Below are 18,500 nucleotides of genomic sequence, written 5' to 3'. Positions count from 1 at the left end.
AGTGGCACAATAACTCACCAAAGTGATCTACTGCATATACTGCTCCTGGTATATTGAGCTATTGCGAGAAATTTAGCAGCTACTGGCGCCTATTTTGAAAGGCTCTTATGTGGTCTATATGCAGCCAGGGACTTATATTTTTGTGAATTCGCTTATCTAGAAATTTTCGCAGGTTTTCAGAGCTTCGAGTTAACCCTGTAATGACGGCACTTATAAATACCAAAAAAAGAAATGTTTCATTTCTAAATGTGTGAAACACATTGAGAGTAAGCATAATTAATGAAAAGAAAAAAATATTTTTGCAGAAACCTTTTCAGCAATAGGGGGGAAACCCTAGGCAGTAAACTGGAAGTGGGCTTCACCGCAAGCCACCTATGGCTTCGTTTTGAACTTGTACAGACAGCTTTTGTCATATGTGAATCATAGGTGCACACTTCGTTCACTTTACAGCACGTGTGAGACCACTGCAGCCAGAGATCTAGCATCAGTCTCCCTCCACGAGCTTTAAAAAAGAAGTGATTTGCGAGCCGAATTTCTTCTTCCTCCTCCTGTGTTCCTGCTCTATACCAACAAATGATGCTTACTGCCTGTCATTCAGTGTTGGCCAAAAACGTTTAGCCAGAAACTCAGTAAAAAGAGTGTTTTTTTCTGGTATGCTGCCTGTAAGCAGCATTTGTCAATAAAGGGTTAACTGGGTTTTACTGTATACCCTTCTTTGCCTCTGGCCTTGTTTTTTTTTCTTTGTGGTGGTTTGTAATTCTTTTTATGCATGGCCCTCTTCATTGTGTGACTTTGTTGCAGGCGTCGAGCGGAATGCTGGTTCGTGGCTGTGCATCCATGGCCGTGGGAGGGCTGCTGGGTCTGCTGCATCGGCGTGATCCCCACTGCGTGGTGCCACTGGTCGAGGCACTGGCCGATCGGCTGCTGGCAGCCGAGGGGGGCCCCACCGGACAGGTGCTGACCGGAGCCGGGCTGGCTGCTTGTGTTGCGGCCACAGTGCGCCTTGGGCTGATGGATGCCATGTCGGATGCTGGTGTGAGTGTAATTTCCTACGACTGTGTGTGCACACCACACGGGCCATGTCTACATGGACGTAATACGAGTCTCTATACAGTCAAACCCACTCATAACATTTTTTCTGTTAAAATGACCACATTTCAGTGCAGTAACAATTTTCTGACGCTTCCTGTTGAAGCTGTATCCAGATTTAACAAACCCATTTTAAATTGCTGTCGGTTACTTCAACACTTAAAATCCAGAAGTGGCAAGAAAAGGGCACATGCAAAGTGGGGAGGAGGGGGGAAGAAAAAAAAGCAAAGAAAAGGTGAAAAAAACAAAAAACAAGTGCCCATTAACGCTTCATTGTCACGACGCTGCGCTATGGTGCACTGTTTTAGTTTTTATTAGTTATTACAGTTAGCACGAGTTAAGTCGTAGGCTGGGTTTGAGCGGGGACTTAAATTTTATGCGTAAGTGTCAAATGACGCATTGAGCGAAATAGGTACGAAGCATGCAGTGGATGCACCGCTAATGAGCTCATACTGTCTTAAGCAATGGCTCATAACCCCGTATACGCGGCCTCCCCATTACGATGACAGAAGAAGTGAAATTCTACGCTGGAATGATGAGCGGCAACGCAGCCAGCTGTGGAAGACGACGACGAACATGGGAGCAGTGGCACGAGCGCGTGCTGAGCGCGAGCACGAACCGCTTGCTTTGGAAGACGATGACGAACGCGTACCGAGCATAAGCCGCTTGCTTACCGTGACTACGACAGGAAACGTCGACAGCCTGAGCGCATAAGGTGCTTCGCACCTAAAAAAAAGAGATAAGAAATTGAGTGCGCTTAAAAAAAATGCACAGTGGTCATATCCAGCCCCCACATTTGTCTGTCACATGACTTGATGGAAAAAAAGTGAAATGCTCACTGATGGCAAATATATACTTCTGTCAGCGGTTCCCAAGATCTTTCATCTGTGTTGCAATACTCCAGATAAGGTGGCGGCTTTCGTGTGCTTACAGGAGATGTCTGAAGAGGTTTACTTGGTTAACATTTTGCTGCCTGCAGGAAAACCAGCAGTTCTTGGCTAGTCTAGTAAATACTTCTTTTCCTATCACAGAGCATGCTTAATACTAAAGTGTATAGTATCAAATTTAAGAAGTTTCCTTTCGACGCTGCTATTCCCAAACAACATGTTTATTAAAAAGAAATTGAAAAGAAATATCTAAACGAAAGTTTTGTTGAAAAAAAGAAGTTATATGGAAACGTCAATGTTGCTACGCACAGAAAAGCATTGAAAAATTGTAAGAGTATACATTTTCAATGCAAAGGACCTGTGTAGTATTCCAGCAAATATCTTTCTATGTAAAAAATGACTTGATATATTAAAGAAAACGTTAACACTAGTGACTAGTCCTAGCGTGATGCCATGGTCAACTGCGGCCGTTTTCCCACACGAAACTGGACTCGCTGCGCTGCCGTCAGCAAATGATCTTGATTAAAGGTTGTTAACACCCTGCAGATAAGCACTGCAATCTGTAGAAGATGCAGGATATCTTTATGTCGGTGCACAACAGCTTTGAAGTGGTTCGGCAAATAAAGTGAGACTTTGTTCAAAGATCTGACAAACCGAAGTTGTCTTTCGTGTCAGTGCTGCATTCGAAGTCCAAAAACTCGCATGTAGATGCATTAGGATCGGTAGAAATCCGATGTTCTCACGTATGAGTGACGCACAACGCCGATGCCATCTTGGAAATCACGATGACCAGGCCCCTTCCTCGGCGGAGCTTTAAAAATCTGCACGTAGCAGAAAAAAAAGGGAAAAAAAAGAAGAGGAAAGAAAATAAACGGACTTAATAGTTGCTAGATAACACAATAAATGGCGCTAGCTGTCCGAGAGCTCTCAGAAAGTGTCAAAATACGAATGTTCAACCATCGATAGCGGGCTATCAATGCGAATATATGCGTAGACAGGAAAGTGTTAAGTACGAGCAACACTTTCAGATACTGAGTTCATACATGGCAATTGTGTCATGCACACAAAATGCAATTCAAGCACACAACAGATACACTGATAGCCACAAAACTTTCACACATCCACTTTGGAGTTGTTCATTAGAACTTCATAAACATTGAAAGGAAAATGGGGGAGGCACCAGGAAAATACACACATACTTGTTCAGCAGTGACTATGGCCAGGGCTGTAAGGGATGGAGCCAACAATGTCATTGCTCTACTTTGAGCTGAATGCTTCTAAAGTACAGAGATGATAATGCGCACTGATACATTTGCCATCTAGAATGCAAGGATAGTTGAGTAGGCTTGAGTTCATGGGATGATTACAGCTGAAATCTCATATTAACAGAATCGCATCTAACATGAAAAAAACCTTTGTTATATTATAAATAATATAAAAAATATATAAAAATAATATAAATAATAAAATATATAAATAATATAAATAAATATAAATAAATATATATAAATAATATAAAAAATAATATAAAAAGGGTACACGTCTTTCCGAGTGACCTTGTTTAGGCGCCGGTAATCCACGCAGAAGCGAATCGAGCCATCTTTTTTTATTAACGAGAACCACAGGGGATGCCCACGGACTTTGTGAAGGGCGAATAACATCGCGTTTAAGCATATCGTCAACCTGGTTGGTAATAACCTGACGTTCCGCGGTGGAGACACGGTACGGACGTTGTCGCACTGGCGAGTTAGAGCCGGTGTCGATGTAGTGAACAATGGTAGAAGTTCGGCCAAGGGCACGTTGGGCAACATCGAAAGACTCGCGGAACTGGTAGAGCAGCTGGAGAAGAGCAGAGCGTTCAAATGGCAACAGTCCGTCTGCGATCGACGAATTGAATAGGTTGGCAGCTGGTACATCAGAAGGGTTAAGAGCACTGGTGGCGTCGAGGTCGCGTCGAGCGGAATCTTGCTGCACGGAAAAAATCTGTCCGATATCAATGGGTTGCAAGCATCCAAGGGATTCACCTTTAAGCAGTTGGATGGGATACGGAAGAGGATTTGTGAGGCAGAGTGCGCTTGTTCTATTCGAAATAGACAGGGTCGAATAAGGCAGAAGAAGTGGCTTCCGACTTAGAAGGAGGCATGATGGTTCAAAGAAAGCAGCTTCGTCACATATGCTGTTGCAGAACACTGGGAGCAAAACAGCTGATGTCGGCGGAATTTCTGTGTCCTCTATTACGACTAGTTTGTGGGCGGCTTGATGAATGTGGTTGTAGGGCGGGTCACACAAGGGGAAGAGCTCAAGTGCAGATCTGGCACAATCAATAACGGCGTGATTACACGATAGAAAGTCCCAGCCAAGTATGATGTCGTGCGAGCAGGATGAAAGGACGACAAACTCAACAATATAGTGTTCTTTAGCAATGGTAAGTCGAGCACTGCAGGCGGCTATAGGCCGAACAGGGTCTCCATTCGCTGTACGTAAGGGCATCATCTCAAGAGGCGTAGTCACCTTTCGCAGCTTGCGGCAAAGTTTGGCATCTATAACAGAAATGGCAGCACCGGTATCGACAAGAGCATACGCATGGGTGCCTTCAACAAAAACTTCGACAATATTCGACGGCAAAGTTCGAGGACTTGAGCATTTCGACAGCGCAGTTCTTGCCTCTGGAACTGCGGGGGCTAGTTTCCCTCATTTTCAGGGGCTGGTCGACGACGCATGGGTCACAAGGAGCGGCGACGGGGTGAAGGTGAGCGACGAGACGTGGGTTGCGGATAGTCACGTGAAGACGTGCTTGTTTGGGGTTTCGGACTTTCATAACGAGAGCGGGGACGATCCATGTACTTCGGTGAACGGGTGTCTGAGTATCCTGGGGCGCGACGACGGCAGTGTCGGGCTATATGACCAGGGCCGCCGCATGCAAAACAGATCGGCCGGTTGTCGCGTGTTCGCCAGGGATTTGCAGTGATGGGAGCAGCCCATGTCATGGACGGCTGAGTCGGGGCTGCAGCATACGACACACCATGGAACGGTGAGCGCTGTTGTAGCTGCTGCCGCTTTACTACCTCAGCGTAACTAAGAGGCGCGGCGACAGGGTGCTGCTGAATGGGCACCGGCGTGGCCTCGGAAATCTGGAAAAGGGAAAATGGAAAAGGCAGCTGTGCTTCCGGCTACGTTCTTTGTGTTTGCGCCATTTTACCTAGTCGCAGCGAGCTATATCTAGCGAGATAGAAGGACATTAGAGACTTTTTCTTCAAGAAATAAATGCTTTTTACGTACATGTGCCTGAGTGAGTTCACCTCTGACTCTTTAATTTAGCTACAGTCGAATCTCGTTAATTCGAACACGCTTATTTCGAACATACCGCGCACCGACAATCCTCTTAGCAGCGCGCCAAATCACGCGGCGACGCCTCCGACCGGCATTGCTCCGACACCGCCGTAGAGCAAAAGCTCAGGAGAGACCCCTCAATGCCGCGCGCGAAGGAACGGGAAAAAAATAAAAATAAAAAAAGAACCCGCGGCGGAAATTTCACCCTCTCTCAAATTGCAAGGTCGCCGTTTCTGCATCGCGCCGGAACAAGCGTGTACGTGCCGACTAGAGTGTTCTAGACAACCGTATTCTAGCACACACTAGTGCCGACGTCTCAGCCACAGGGATAAAATGGCAGTGAACCCTTCTCCTCTATTTTCTAGTCACATGTTGACCTTGCACGCTGCGGCAGCAGCGCAGAGGGAAGCAGCGGTGGAGGCGCAGTCGGGCCAACGAAACTGCTCACGCCCGCAAACGCTCGCTTCCCGATAACGGCAGAAAACGAAACTTCAGGGAGCGGCTAAAATAAGCTGGCGCCAGCACGGCGGCGGGCGCGCACGGAGATGTGCGCACGAAGTCGAAGGTGAGAGAGCTACGAGGGAGTTGAGAGGGAGGGCGAGGGGAGCTGCCGAAGCGGCGGAGTTGACGCGGCCAAATCCGCTTCCATGCCGCCCTCCTCCCTCAACTTCGACGGTCTCCGCGCGCACTCGTGTGCCGGCGCCGCCCGCTCCCTGAAGCTTCGTTTTCTGCCGTTATCGGGAAGCGAGACCGTTAGCCGGCGTGGGCAGTTTCGTTGGCCCGCGCTTGCTATGCGCTTGCGCGCCGCGATATTTCACGACTCGCACCGTTCGTGCATCGTGCTATGGTGCACGAATACTTCAAAAATACGTCCTTTTAATTCGAACAAATTTTCGGGCCCCTTCGAGTTCGAATTATCGAGATTCGACTGTAGTTTTAATTGTGTTTCGATGATACGAATTTCGACTAATACGAATATTTTTCGTGACCCCGTGAGATTCGTATCATCGAGCTTTCACTGTATATCCCATTTCGTTATAACGAGGTTCGAGCGTAAAAGTGCAATGATCCGACAACAACCTTCTCGAAAATGTCCTGTTGCCGTCTTGTGATAGCGATGATACTGCATTTGACGGCTCTGACGGAAGGCTGTTTGCCAACGCCGTGAACGTAAGTTTGGTTTTGTGTCATATTGCAATGTGCAGGCAATTTTCAGGCCCCATTTTGTCTGGAAAAAAAAAGGTACTGTATGTTAGATTCTGGTAAATATGGTAGTCAAGTCAAGAAAAGCGCAATAAAAAGTGACCTACAGACAGCACATAACAAGGAGCTTTGATGGGGGGCGTACAAGTTGAAATCACATCCCAAGAAGGAAAGGGACTGCCGATGCTGAACCGTTGACCATTTCCACTGGCATCCCAGCACAGCGTCTCGAAGATTGGTTCGTACCTGGGAGACTCTGGTCAAACAGGGGCACTTCTGTTTGTAACATGTTCAAAGACCTCTAGGTGCTGGCAAAGGAAGTTGTGGAGTCCAGAAATTCTCGATACGACTGTTACAGTTAGAAATGAGATGAAATAGTCAAGCTTCGTAGCAGTGTCAACCCCGCATTGTGTGTGGCTGACTAAAAATAGATTCAGAATTTCGGCCACAACTGTCAATTCCTTTCAAACCTAAATCTGCTTTTTTTTTTTTCAAGCTTGAACAGCATTTTTTCAGATGGGAAAGTTGTTAAGGGGGCAGGGCACTCTGCATTGGTAGTGCCTCATTATGATCATGTTGGCACAAGGCACTTGTCACCTCATTTTTAAATTCAGATGTCGTGTCAAAGATAATGTCATTGAACTGCTGTACTTTAACATCTGTACTTGTCCAGTTATCTCTGCAGTTGCTGGCTTGTCAAGTCTGCACCAGTCTTGACTTAGTATGTTGTTATGAGTGGAGGCTGTGTCAGCATCATCGTAGTCTTGTCTAAAGTGGAAGCGGACTTGGTTATGTGTGTTACGACAGGCTGGTGGACCATGTAATGAACCATCCTATTGGGAGCGGTCGATGGAAAGCCAGATGGATACGTCAGGGTTGTGATGACACTTAATTGGTACTGTGGACACTGCCTGAGGGAAACGCAAAGGAACTAGTAGCAGATGAAGTTATGATTGTGCTTCTATTATGTGTCAAAGGAGTTTCAGGAACGCACTTGTTTGGGTTAGTTTGTGCATTCTAGAACACATAACGAGGCAGCGCTAAAAAACACGGACGAAGAAAGGGATGTGCATAGGACGGGCGCAAACTTCCAAATGTATTTTCAGAACAGGAAAGCGAGCCTATATGAATACACATCAGGGCAACACGTGCCATACAACTCTGATAAAGAGCGTCCATGATAGCCCTATCAAAGACCCTCCCCTCCCGTAAGCTTGGCTTGCGCCTTGGTCCTGTGCACATCCCTTTCTTCGTCCGTGTTCTTTAGTGCTGCCTCGTTATGTGTTCTAGAGTTTCATGAGCCTCCTGTCTGGCACCTTAGAATGACCACTTGAGGATAAAAATGTTCAACTTATTGTGGTTTTAGCTAAATTCGTGACCAGCAATGATTGCTTATTAAGAGTGAGACACCTGGGTGTACCAGCTTGTGCTGCTAATAATGCATGTGATGCACGTTATTATGCAGGTGCGTGGTGTGGTGCTCCGTGTGATCAAGCAGCTGCTGTCCACCTGCCTAGTGAATACTCTCAGCGAGCCAAAGTGAGTGAGTCGTCATTTTCGAAAGTATTTACACGCATCTTTTTAATGCGGTTAGCATTCTTAGGATGCTTCACACACTTTGCACCCCTAAGCATTTTCCCGTCAACCTGTGTCGCTGGTAGTCCGTGATACTAATGCAGGGGTGGGACTCCTGCGCCGCTTGCGCCATTTTGATACAAACGTACATTCCTGCGCCAAACTGCGCCAAACACAGAAAATTTACCAAAATTGCGCCACGGTGTGCCAGAACGGCTTTGGCATGTGTGCTCCGGCAGTGGCCACGAACAGCGAACAGATTTGTTCTCTGAAAAAGAGTGTGGCCGTTCACATTCCGCAGACTCTCACACAGTTTCTCATAATTTTCACGCTTATAACACTGGTCTAGGGCTTCTGTACAATATCATACCCACCTTTGTACATGCATTTTACCAGAATAAACTTCAAACGTTTCCGTGCTTCCGGCAAGTGGCCGGCGCGCACGCGGCCACTCCTGGCTGTTGTCACTGCTGTCGGAACGGCCAGGGTGGCTCTATTTACAGTGTACTAGAATACGGTTGAGTGGGTCGAGCACATGGTGTAAGAATAATACACCTTGGCCAAGCAGCGCGACGTTCCCTAACTGAAGCGCAAAACAACGAAACGTAGGCTGAAGGCACTGCGAGCGAACTAGATATATTAGGGAGGCACGCGCTGCAGCGGGTTCAGCGGGCAGGCACCTTTGTCCCCAGGGCCAGTAGTATGCTGTAAAAATATTCGAATCTGTTTTTATGCTCATATGGGCAAGGCCTGAGCCTTTTTAACATATCGTAAAGGGGTAATGGCGGAATACCAATAAAATGTGGGCCTATATTGCTGTGCAAGGCGAAGTATCGATTGAGATAGCAAATTAGTAGACAGCGATACGAAGTAAGAATAGTAGCTTTATCTGCCGTATGAACTTATAAAGCTTCACTTACTAACTAAATTAACAAGCATGGTGTCACGCATGCACAAGCAAACATTAACACATCCCACTCGATGACCACGGAAACTCACTGTCTAAATGCTGGAGTGAGGTAGCACGGCAGCAGCAGCAGCGAGCGAACTGATCTTCGTGCTGCCTCTTGCTTCAATGCGAACTAAGCGGCAAAAACACAGTGCGCACGAAGCTATGAGCACTCGCACTGTGTCCCCATTGCAGATCGCTTTCAAGGCAGGACCCGCACAGCCGCGCCATACGCAGCAGCCACCGGAGAACGCCCCCCCCCCCCCCTCCCTTTCCTCCCTTCACGGTGCCTTGCGCGAAACTGAAGACGGCGCGCTTCCTCCCCGTTTTCCTCCCTTGCACGCGTGAGATAGAGCCGCCATTGTTGGCTCACCCTCGCACGCTTTCACTCGCACATACAGCGCGCAACGACGATGTTATCGCCCCTGGACTTTAGATGGAACATCACAGCGATGACGACGACAGAAATGCGCCTGGAGTGTCTATATAATTGCTATCGCAATAAAGACAGATTGGAATAGTTTTACATTATAGCAGCCTATGGTTGATTGCGGCTCCCTGGGTCTGCAGTGACATATGGTGACCCAGAAATTATGTTAGCGCATCGATTGGAACGTATAATTTCAGAACAGCTTCCGCTATCATCATAAGCGTCAGCGCGGGAATGTATTGTTCGATTGTAGTTGTACCGATGTTTTCAGCTTTACAGGAAAACATGCGTCGTGCTGCCGCTCGACCCACTCTTCCATATTCTAGTACGCTATAGCTAAAAAGTGTGCTTCTGCTACACATTTTGTGTTGGTTTATTCTCTGTCTCATCGTGGTTTCAAAGTGGGCTGCCATATTCCATTATTCCACCAAACTACAGATTGGCCTGCTCCAAACTGCTACAAAATGAAATTTACTCTGCCCCAAGCTGCTCCCAAATGCAATTTTGTCTGCTCCAAAATGCTCCAAAATGTAATTTTACTTGCTTCAAAAATTGCTCCAAAATGACTTTGGGCAGTCCCACCCCTGCTAATGGGTACAGAATCAGGCTGCGGTGCTTAGGGAACGGGGTTCAAAACTAACCGTCAGGCTAACTTGTTGGGTATGTGACCCTGGGTACGTGTTGCACTTTAGTCACCCTGTCTCATGCCAAGCTGTGTTTCTGGGTATGGTTCACTGGGTATGTGCCACACTTGAATGAAACTCTTTCACATCAGCTTGGCTCGCTCGGTATTGGCAACTGAGTATGTGCCATTCTGCAATGACCATGCTTGTAATTTTGTTGGCGTCATACCACCTTATTCCATCCATTGACGTCATTCCTTCTTCATCATTCTGTCACAGTTATACTGACGTCATTCAAACGTGATTATGCTGCCATTTTCATGCCATCGTGGCCATTGTGTTGTCACACAGTCGCTACAATGCATCTGTTGTCATACAGTCGTCACCATGCGGTCGTCGCCATTCCAGCTTCGTCATCCGGTTGTTGTCATACCATCGTCGTTATCCAATTGTCCTCATGTCGGTGTCATCACGCTGTCATCCTTACACCATCGTCATCATTTAAGAATCGTCATCTCATTGTCGTCATGCCGTTGTTGTCATACCACCTTTGTCCATCGATTGCCATTATTCCTTTTCATCATTCCACAGTCATCAGTGCCTGAAGCCATACAGTCATCGTCAGGCCACCATGCTCATGGGGGACCTTGGTGTGTGAGTGCCATAGTAACAACGAATAATATCGGATTATGTCACATAGAGCAAAACAAACGGAAGTCTCGTAATGAAAACTACAGATGTTAAATAAACTTGACTCTAGAAATACAGTGCTCCACGACATTGCTCGAATGCTAATTGCGTTACAATTGACAGTCATTGTGAGATAACTGCTGCCTTATTTTTTTTTTAACCACTAATTTGAGGATTTTTTGCCTGACAGTTTTGCATGCCTTCTTGATATCACCTTACTCACACAGGGGTGTGAAGGTGACGATCCGCATGGCTAACAATCCTCCTTATGTGGCATCAGCACAACACAGTGGGGACACCACAACAATAAGAAATAGTCGGAGGAGGAGGAGGAGGAAACAACCTTATTTTGTTAATTTGGCTTAGTGAGGGGTGGCTACCAGGTGATGCCTTACAGCCACCTCCTCAGCTCTTTTTGATGGCCTGACGTTGAACCTCCATGTTCAGGTTCATGAGTATCGCTTCCCACGCTTCAGGCGAATGAGCAGCCAGGAGGTCTGGTGGGGGGGGATGTTCCGTGCAGTCCCAGAGAATATGATTTAAAGAGGCTATGGACCCACATAATGAGTAGTGTGGGTCTGTCAAGTCAGGGTAAAAGTGTGTGTATATCTGTGGGCTGAGAAAGGAGTGCGTTTAGAGTTATCGCAAAGTGACTTCTTGTCCCTTGGTGAGTTTGGGAAGAGATGGGGGTTTTGTTCGTCTTGCGAGGCGGTAGTGTTGGGCAGTATCATGGATGTGGTCAGTGGCTCGCTGACCTGGTCCTCCGGGTCAGAGACGGGACCCACCGCTTGGCTGACGAATCCTCGAGCACACTGGTGGGCCGCCACGTTCCCCACGCAGGGACCCATATCAATTCAATTGGTGTGGGTTCTTCTTCGCTATCTTGTTGTTTGGGGGAGAGTAGAGGGTGCAGTATTCGTAGCGTGGCTGGGGCCACGATTCCATGTGCAAAGTTGGATATGGCGGTTTTTGAGTCGCTGATTATAGTGGTAAATCAGGCCGCTGCAGGGAGGGCAATGGCCGCCTCATCTGCCTCCGCCGAGTTGAGGGCACGGACAGAACTGGCCATCCTTATTGGTGTTGCTCGTGGCGTAGATTGGTTGTTGTTATTGTTGTTGTTGATCTTGGGAAGGGTAATTACGCTGACTGCGTACGTGTTATTTGGCAAGGAATATTCAGCAGCGTCGACGTATGCTGCTTCAAAGTTGGACCCGTGGGTTTTGTGCAGGGTTTGAGCTCTTGCTTTTGGTCTGCCGTCATGATGACCTGCCAGCATGTTCTTTGGCAACGGCTTGATGATGAATCTCTTTCTGATGTCGGAGGGAATGGTGGTAGGATCGTTGTGTGTTGGGGATACTCTGTGCCCGATGTGGTCCAGGATCCAGCGTCTTGCTTCCCTGTAGTCGGTGAATGTGCGCCGTGCGGTGTGCTTCTAGGAGCTCTTCCACGGTATTGTGTAACCCCAGGCTTAGGAGGTGCTCGGTAGGGGTGGTGGGAGTTCATATTTGGTGAGCTTTGCTGTTTTGCTTTAATTTTTTCTGTTTATTTAAAAAAAAATTTTACGCAAATGTTTATTCTACATGCCATGGCTTTTGTTGCAGCTCTTTATCGTAGCTGGTTTGGCGATTGTTTATACATTCGTGTTATTTTTCAGTAAACCTTTAATTGAGAGTCAGCACTTGTGCGGTGATCCTCTTTTCTTCGTCCCCGTCTAGTTAGCGCTGCTGCTTGTCAAATATGAATAGAATAATAAGAAATATGCTTATCATCTTCCATTGTGCAACTGTACACTTAGTGTAACTTTCCTTGTCTTGGCAGTTGTTTAACTCATGTGTCTGCTATCAAGCAGAATCAACTTGCCTCAATTTCTTTGCTCCATGTTTGATTTCGGCAGCAGCTTTTGTTACAGAGGCCACTTCATTACTAGTATTCAGCAAAACAGGATAAACATACCAAACCAACATACAAGTTGAGACAGTCAACTAACAAATAGTTTTGCATTTGGAGCATGCTGAACTCTGTTTTATCATCCGCCATAGACTTCCAGTAAAAGGCCAAGGCTGTTTCAGCTTCTTTGGCATAGTTGAAGCCTGATACCATATTTACACGACTCTAATATGACCCTGAATTTAATGAGCACCCAATTTTCGTGGGTTTAAAGTATGAAAATTGTAACGAAGAAGAAGTGCCGGCTAGCCAGGTGCATCTCCCGCGTATGAAATACGACGAAGAAGAAGTGCCGGTCAGTCAGGCACATCACCAGCGCTTTTACGCACGGGGCTTGTCCTGACTGCTCGCAGGGTTCTGACTGCCGCATCGAGTTCGACCTCTCAATCCTGCCAATAAACACCTTGTCATTTGGTGGAGGCGCTGGGTACGACTCCATAAATGCTGGAACTTCGAAGCCGAACCCTTCAATCATCTCGGCCCATGCCGGACGATCCAGCCCAGCCTTCTCGAACCATGCCTGATGATCCAGCCCAACAAGCTGCAGTCACGGCAGCAACTGTCATCTGTCCTGGCGTGCAGCGTCAGCGGGATCCTGTGATTTTTGCGGGTACCGGTGATCAGGACGTCGAGGACTGGCTCGCCCCATACGACAGAGTGGCACAACCACTGGGACGATAGGAAAAAGGTCAACAACCTAATTTTCTACTTGAGCAACGTTGCACATTTGTGGTATCGTAACCACGAATCCGACATCTCGACATTATTGGCGTTCAAGACCAACTTCACGGAAGTCTTTGGTCGTCCTGCTGTACGTAAACTTCAGGCTGAACAACGCCTGCGCGGACGCGCCCAGCAACCAGGTGAGAATTTCACCAGCTATATCGAAGATGTCGTTAATCTGTGCAACAGAGTCGACGCAACGATGCCAGACGCCGATAAGATCCGGCATATCCTCAAGGGAATTGAGGACGACGCTTTCCAGATGTTGGTCGCCCGGAACCCGACCACAGTGTCTGTCGTCATTGCGCTGTGTCAAAGTTACGACGAACTTCGAAGGCAGCGAGTTGTCACACGACATCCGCTTTCAGAATTCGCCCGTCTCGGGTCTGACGCTAGGTGTTGATGAGTCGCCTCTAATGCACCAGATAAAGGAGTTCGTGCGAGAAGAAGTTGCTTGGCAGCTTTCCCTGGTGCCCTTTACGAGCGTGTAACCATACTCCCCACTGACACAGGGGTTACAGACCTTCATCAAGGAGCAAGTCGCGAGTGCCTGCCAGCTGCTATTCAACCGCCTACAGTCGCGGCACCCTTGACATACGCTGACGTCGCTGCAAGGCCGCCCTTCGCTCCACGTCCACCTCTCCAAGCTGTTGCGCCACCGCCCCCGATTCCCTTCTCGCCGCCTGCGCCACAACTACCACACCAGCCAAATCCTTGGCGCACAGCTGACAACCGCCCAATTTGCTACCATTGTGGTGTTCCGGGACACGTTGCCCGCTTTTGTCGACGCCTTATGCAGCCTACTTACGATTACCACCGACCCATGAACAGTTACGCCCCTCGACAGCTACAATCCCCTGTGCCGCCAGATGAAACCCCTGTTCCCTACACTACTCGTCGTTCGCCATCTCCACGCCGCCGTTCCATCTCACCGATGAGATGCCGGCCAAGCCGTCTGCCTCAGGGTGTTGTGTTCATATCGCGATAGGCTACACGTGTCGCAGTTGTCAAGTTGCAGTGATAAATGAAAGGTCGCCACTGCGCATGTGTAACCTGGAGCTACTTGTATATATGGGCGTGTGCCCTACGTTACTGTGTTCTTTTGTGTTGTTTTGTGGCTGCCCGTTGGCATGCCTGAATAAAGGTTTCAAAAAGCATGCCCCGGCTCTGAAGTTACAACATGACTGGCGACGAGGATGGGATCCAGGCAGCCGAAAAAACAGCAGCGGTTCAGGGTGCCATACTCGGAAAGCTTCCAGAGTTTGATCCGGACGGTGACAACTGCGATGTTTTCTTCGAGCGGTTCGAGTGTTTTGTCGCTGCTAACGACATCGCAGAGGATAAGAAGTTGCAAGTGCTACTGACGTCCATCGGGGAGAAGGCATACGTCACGCTCAGGAGCCTTCTTCTGCCGAAAACGCCTACCAAGGAGACGTATGACGTGGTCATCGCAACGCTGAAAAAGCACTACACCCCGAAGTGCTCCGTGGTTACGGAAAGATACCGTTTTAACCAACGCAAGCAAGAACCGCACGAAAGCATAGGGGACTTCATAGTAGGACTCAAGCAACTGGCTGCAACGTGTGAGTACGGCACATTTCTTGAGCAAGCCCTGCGAGATCGTCTCATCGCGGGATTGTGTTCCGACAGCATACGCTGCAGGCTTCTGGCGACACCTGATGCAGAATTAACCTGGGACCGCACCTGCAGTATTGCAGCAGCCATGGAATCGGCTACTAGAGGCACTCGGGAAATGGTGGCGACCCTCTCAACGGAGACCCCAGTCGAAAGCGACGTTAACTGGCACAAGGAAACAGCAGCGGGGCAGCGGCAAGCACCCGGTGGGGACTACGCCCGGAGTGCCACGCCGAACACGGCAAAATCGGCTTCACCAGCGGGCCCACAAGAGACTAAGGGGTGTCATCGTTGCGGTGGGCGGCACTCTCCTGTAAGTTGTCCGTTCATGAACAGCCGATGTTTTAAATGTAACAAGAAAGGTCATGTAGCCAAAATGTGTAAAACTAGGACGCATATTCATTGCCTGGAGAATGATGCAACGCGCGATGAGCTGTTGACACTGTGTCACACAGACCGTAGGGCGGGCACGCCTGCCATTGTAGTGCCGTTGCTGATAAAAGGAAGAGAGATTCCGATGGAGCTCGATACAGGAGCAGCCGTATCTGTAATGTGTGAAACAGAATGTTTAAGGCATTTTCCCGATGCAAGTCTCAGGGAAACAGATGTTAGGCTGGTCACCTACAATGGCACGCCTGTCACGGTCAAAGGTATTATGGATGTTGATGTAAAGTACCAGAGCCAACACGTTCGCTTGCCACTAGTGATTGCTAAGGATAGCACAGGGGCTAGAATGCCAACATTATTGGGGCGAGAGTGGCTAACGAAAATAAAACTCGACTGGCCGAATGTGGTACGAGTGCAGAGCGTACGTGAAGAAGCACAGCTAACTGATAAGTACCGCGAGGTATTTCAACCAGGATACGGCGCCATTAAAGGGTTTCACGCTAGTATTGTGCTTAAGAAAGGCGCTACTCCTGTTTTTTGTAAAGCGAGACCAGTGCCATACGCGTTACGCGAGCAAGTAGAACAAGAGCTGCTTAATATGGAGAAGGCAGGCATTGTGTACCGCGTGAGGCATAGTGCTTGGGCCACCCCACTGGTGGTAGTGCCAAAAAAGAATAACGGGATTCGACTGTGCGGGGATTACCGGGTCACCCTCAATCCTTTCGTGGAAGTTGACCATTACCCTCTACCGCTGCCGGAAGATATTTTCACCACGTTGCAAGGTGGAGCTGTGTTCTCTGTTCTTGACCTGAGTAAGGCATATCTGCAACTGGAATTAGATGAGCACGCTCAGGAACTGCTCACCGTTAACACGCATATGGGCCTTTTTCGGTACAGGCGCCTACCATATGGTGTAGCCTGTGCACCAGCCGCATTTCAGGCGGTAATGGACCAAGTCCTGCGGGGCTTGCAAGGCACGGCTTGCTATCTTGACGATGTCATCATAGCGGGAGTTAGCTACGAGCAGTGTCGGGAAAGAGTTGAAAAAGTGCTCATGCGCCTAAGCCAATACGGTATTAAAGTCAACGCGGAAAAATGCAGCTTGTTTCAAAAAAGAGTAGCCTACTTGGGACACGAAGTTGATGGCAATGGGTTGCACCCTACCAGTGACAAGGTAAGGGCGATAAAGAATGCACCCAAGCCAGACAATGTCACGCAACTAAAGGCGTTTTTGGGTCTGGTCAATTTCTACGCAAAATTTTTACCAAATTTAGCTACAGTACTGGAGCCTCTCCATGACTTGCTGCGCAAGGAAACCAAGTGGCATTGGTCCCGACTATGTGACGACGCGTTCAACAAGTGTAAAACGTTGTTGACGGATGAAAGTGTGTTGGAAATATATGATGTGGCAAAAGAAATTCAGCTCACGTGTGACGCTTCAGAGTATGGCCTAGGAGCCGTACTATCGCATGTCGTGAACGGCCAAGAGAAGCCTATCGCTTTCGCCTCAAGGTCGCTGTCAGTGTCCGAGCGGAACTACGGACAAATAGAGAAAGAGGCACTGAGCATCGTCTTTGGTGTAAAAAAATTCCACAAGTATCTGTATGGCAGGGAATTTAACATTTTAACGGATCACCAACCACTGACGGTTCTTTTCGACCCACACCGACATTGCGGTGCCGTGGCAACTGCCAGGGTGCACAGATGGCTGACATTTCTAGCAGACTATCGTTACAAAATTACGCATAAGCCGGGCACCGCCATCTCGCATGCTGATGCTTTGTCACGGCTACCGTTGTCGGAAGTGGGGCAGGAAGAGGACACAATTTGTTACTTTTCCACGTTGTCAGATTTGCCGCTGACCGCGAAAGACATTGAGCGTGCAACAGGGTGTGACAGTTTGCTGCGAGTTGTGCGAAATAGGATATGGCATGGGTGGCCAAAGACTGTCAGTGCGGAACTGCAACCGTTTTGGGTTCGCCGTTTTGAGCTCACGGTGGACGAGGGCTGTATTGTTTGGAATAACAGGGTTGTGGTCCCTGAAAGCTTGAAGACTGTAGTACTAGCACTCTTGCATGAGCAGCATCTCGGGATCTCAAAAATGAAGGCTGTTGCACGGTCAATGGTCTGGTGGCCGGGTATCGACGATGCCCTTGAAAAGGCGGTGCGCAAATGCAGCATCTGTCAGGCAGTACTTCCTGCAATGCAACCAGTTCCTTTGTTTCCATGGAAAGTTTGTGAACACCCGTGGCAACGAGTCCACTTGGATTTTGCGGAAAAAGAATCGCAAATGTTTCTTATTGCGGTAGATGCTTTTTCCAAATGGGTAGAGGTTAAATGCATGCAGTCGACAACAGCTGCGAAAACAGTCGAGGCTGTGCGTTCCTGGTTTGCGTCGCACGGGTTGCCTGTGGAAGTGGTTACGGATAACGGGCCTCAGTTCCGTGCAGCGGAATTCATAACTTTTCTGAAAGCGAATGGCGTGAAACATACGCTTACCCCTCCGTATCATCCGCAATCTAATGGAGCGGCCGAGCGAGCGGTGCAAACAACTAAGAAGGCTCTCCTGAAGCAGTTAATGGATGACGAAAGGAAAGGTACAAACAGGTCACTACAACATCGCCTAGATAATTTCTTGTTCTCTTATCGCTCAACACCACACACTTTCACTGGAAAATCACCAGCAGAATTGTTTCTGCGACGGAAACTGAGGACCCGCTTATCGTTACTACGACCAGATGTGAACGGTGTTTTGACTGACCAAGCAGAGAAAGTGAAAACATCCGCTGACAAGCGGCGCGCAATGTTCCGTTCTTTTGCGGTAAATGAGTGCGTACTGGTACGATCGGTGCGCGGAGAGACAGTAAAGTGGTTACCGGGTAGAGTGTTGCAGGTCAAATCAATATGCACATATTTAGTGTTGGTGGGAAATCGTGTACGATATGTGCATGCCGATCATTTGCGCCACTCCTGTCTGGAACGGGAGAAAGAGCCAGCTGTGGACTACGAGTTCGAGCTGCCACATGTGCCCG

At 48.3% G+C, this 18,500-nt stretch overlaps 1 protein-coding gene across 2 annotated transcripts in view; it reads left to right on the top strand.

Moving 5' to 3' along the window:
* Positions 1-18,500, top strand: part of LOC119445344 (focadhesin) — a 377,760-nt gene that overhangs the window by 210,316 nt on the left and 148,944 nt on the right. For both annotated transcript variants that reach the window (XM_037709656.2, XM_037709655.2), the window contains exons 22-23: positions 802-1,035; positions 7,975-8,048. In XM_037709656.2, the coding sequence (XP_037565584.1) occupies positions 802-1,035; positions 7,975-8,048 (308 nt within the window). The remainder of the gene's footprint in view (positions 1-801; positions 1,036-7,974; positions 8,049-18,500) is intronic.

Source organism: Dermacentor silvarum, chromosome 3, assembly GCF_013339745.2.
Source record: "Dermacentor silvarum isolate Dsil-2018 chromosome 3, BIME_Dsil_1.4, whole genome shotgun sequence".
Lineage (NCBI taxonomy): Eukaryota > Metazoa > Arthropoda > Arachnida > Ixodida > Ixodidae > Dermacentor > Dermacentor silvarum.
The sequence above is the reverse complement of the archived record's forward strand: the minus strand, read 5'-3'. Positions and strand labels throughout refer to the sequence as shown.